Source organism: Grammomys surdaster, unplaced genomic scaffold (assembly GCF_004785775.1).
Source record: "Grammomys surdaster isolate TR1022 unplaced genomic scaffold, NIH_TR_1.0 198, whole genome shotgun sequence".
NCBI lineage: Eukaryota > Metazoa > Chordata > Mammalia > Rodentia > Muridae > Grammomys > Grammomys surdaster.
The window spans coordinates 7992473-7994013 of NW_021604643.1; the positions used below are offsets into that span (position 1 = coordinate 7992473).

Below are 1541 nucleotides of genomic sequence, written 5' to 3' on the forward strand. Positions count from 1 at the left end.
GTGCCTCTCCAGAGATGTTTTATATTTTACCCGGCTATAGGATTTTTTATAGGAGGGAGGCTTTGACTTATCAACTCATGAAGAACATTGTTTTCCATGCTACTGTTCTTAAATAAGAAAAGGCAGAGATTGATATATTTTACTGAGAAACAGTGATGCACCATACCCAAGATTCTGGTGTGGAGTGGGCAAAGGTGCAGTGTTGAGAGAGGAAAAATAACATAATCTTCTCTCACCTTTCCTCAGCAGATGATGCCCAGCAGATCTGTGTTGGGAGATGGAAACCACACGTCTGTGACCATGTTTGTCCTCCTGGGGCTCGTGGATCAAGCTGAACTGCAGCTTATCCTTTTTCCTGTCTTCCTAGGGACCTACCTCATTACTCTGATTTGGAACCTGGGCCTTATCATTCTCATCAGAATGGACTCTCATCTGCAAACACCCATGTACTTTTTTCTCAGTTTCTTGTCATTTATAGATATATGCTACTCTTCTTCCATTAGCCCAAGGATGCTTTCAGACTTCTTAAAAGCAGAGAAAACAATTTCCTTCATTGCTTGTGCCACTCAATATTTTGTTTTGGCCTGGATGGGTATGTCTGAGTGCTGCTTGCTGGCTGCCATGGCCTATGACAGGTATGTGGCTATTGGTAGCCCTCTGCAGTACTCAGCCATCATGGCTCCCAGTCTTTGCTGGAGAATGGTTGCTGGTGTCTATGGGAGTGGATTCTTTAGTAGCTTTGTTCAAACAGTTGCTTGTTTTAATCTCTACTATTGTGGGCCAAATGTCATTCATCATTTCTTCTGTGACATGCCTCAGATCATTCCCTTGTCTTGCTCTGATCCCTTCATCAGCCAGCTGGTTCTTTTCCTGGCATCTGTCTTTGTTGGGTTTGGCTCTTTCCTTGTTATCCTCTTATCCTATGTATTCATTGCAGTTTCCATCCTGAAAGTGGCCTCATTCAAAGGCTGTGTCAAGGCCTTCAAGACATGTGGCTCCCACCTGGCAACAGTGACTCTCTTCTATGGCACAGTCCTTTCTGTGTACATGCACCACAGCTCTCAGCACTCCACCAAGCAAGACAAGGTCCTGTCAGTGGTCTATACCATCCTCATCCCCATGGTAAACCCTCTGATCTACAGTCTGAGGAACACAGAGATCAAGGGGGCCCTCAAGAGAGTGATGAAGAAGGCAGCACATTTACCTCAGAAAGCATAGCATCTGGGCAGGTGCCATACTTAAGAGGAAGGCAGAAGTAAAAACAATGAGGATACCTTCTGTAGACCTTTCATATTAACTGATGTAGTAATAACGTTGTTGAGCAGACAGATATAGCAATCACCTGGCTTACTTGACACCTGGGGTTACTGTGTTAGCTGTTTCCAGGTGGTCTAAGACAATGATGTCTAAACTGAATACAGTTTTAAAAGTTTGCTTCTCAGAGTCTTCTGAGTATGACGAGACCCTTGCACTCATGAGCTTAGCACCTATGGTTGCCTACACAAGATCTACATAATATCAAACCAATCAACATTTTAGCA

General features: G+C 43.9%; 1 protein-coding gene across 1 annotated transcript; it reads left to right on the forward strand.

The window, feature by feature from the left end:
- Nucleotides 1-249: 249 nt before the first annotated feature.
- LOC114623377 (olfactory receptor 5A1-like) lies at nt 250-1291 on the forward strand. The gene has a single exon (XM_028770054.1). It carries the CDS (start codon nt 250-252, stop codon nt 1216-1218), a length of 969 nt encoding a protein of 322 aa, XP_028625887.1. The 3' UTR covers nt 1219-1291.
- Nucleotides 1292-1541: the final 250 nt, after the last annotated feature.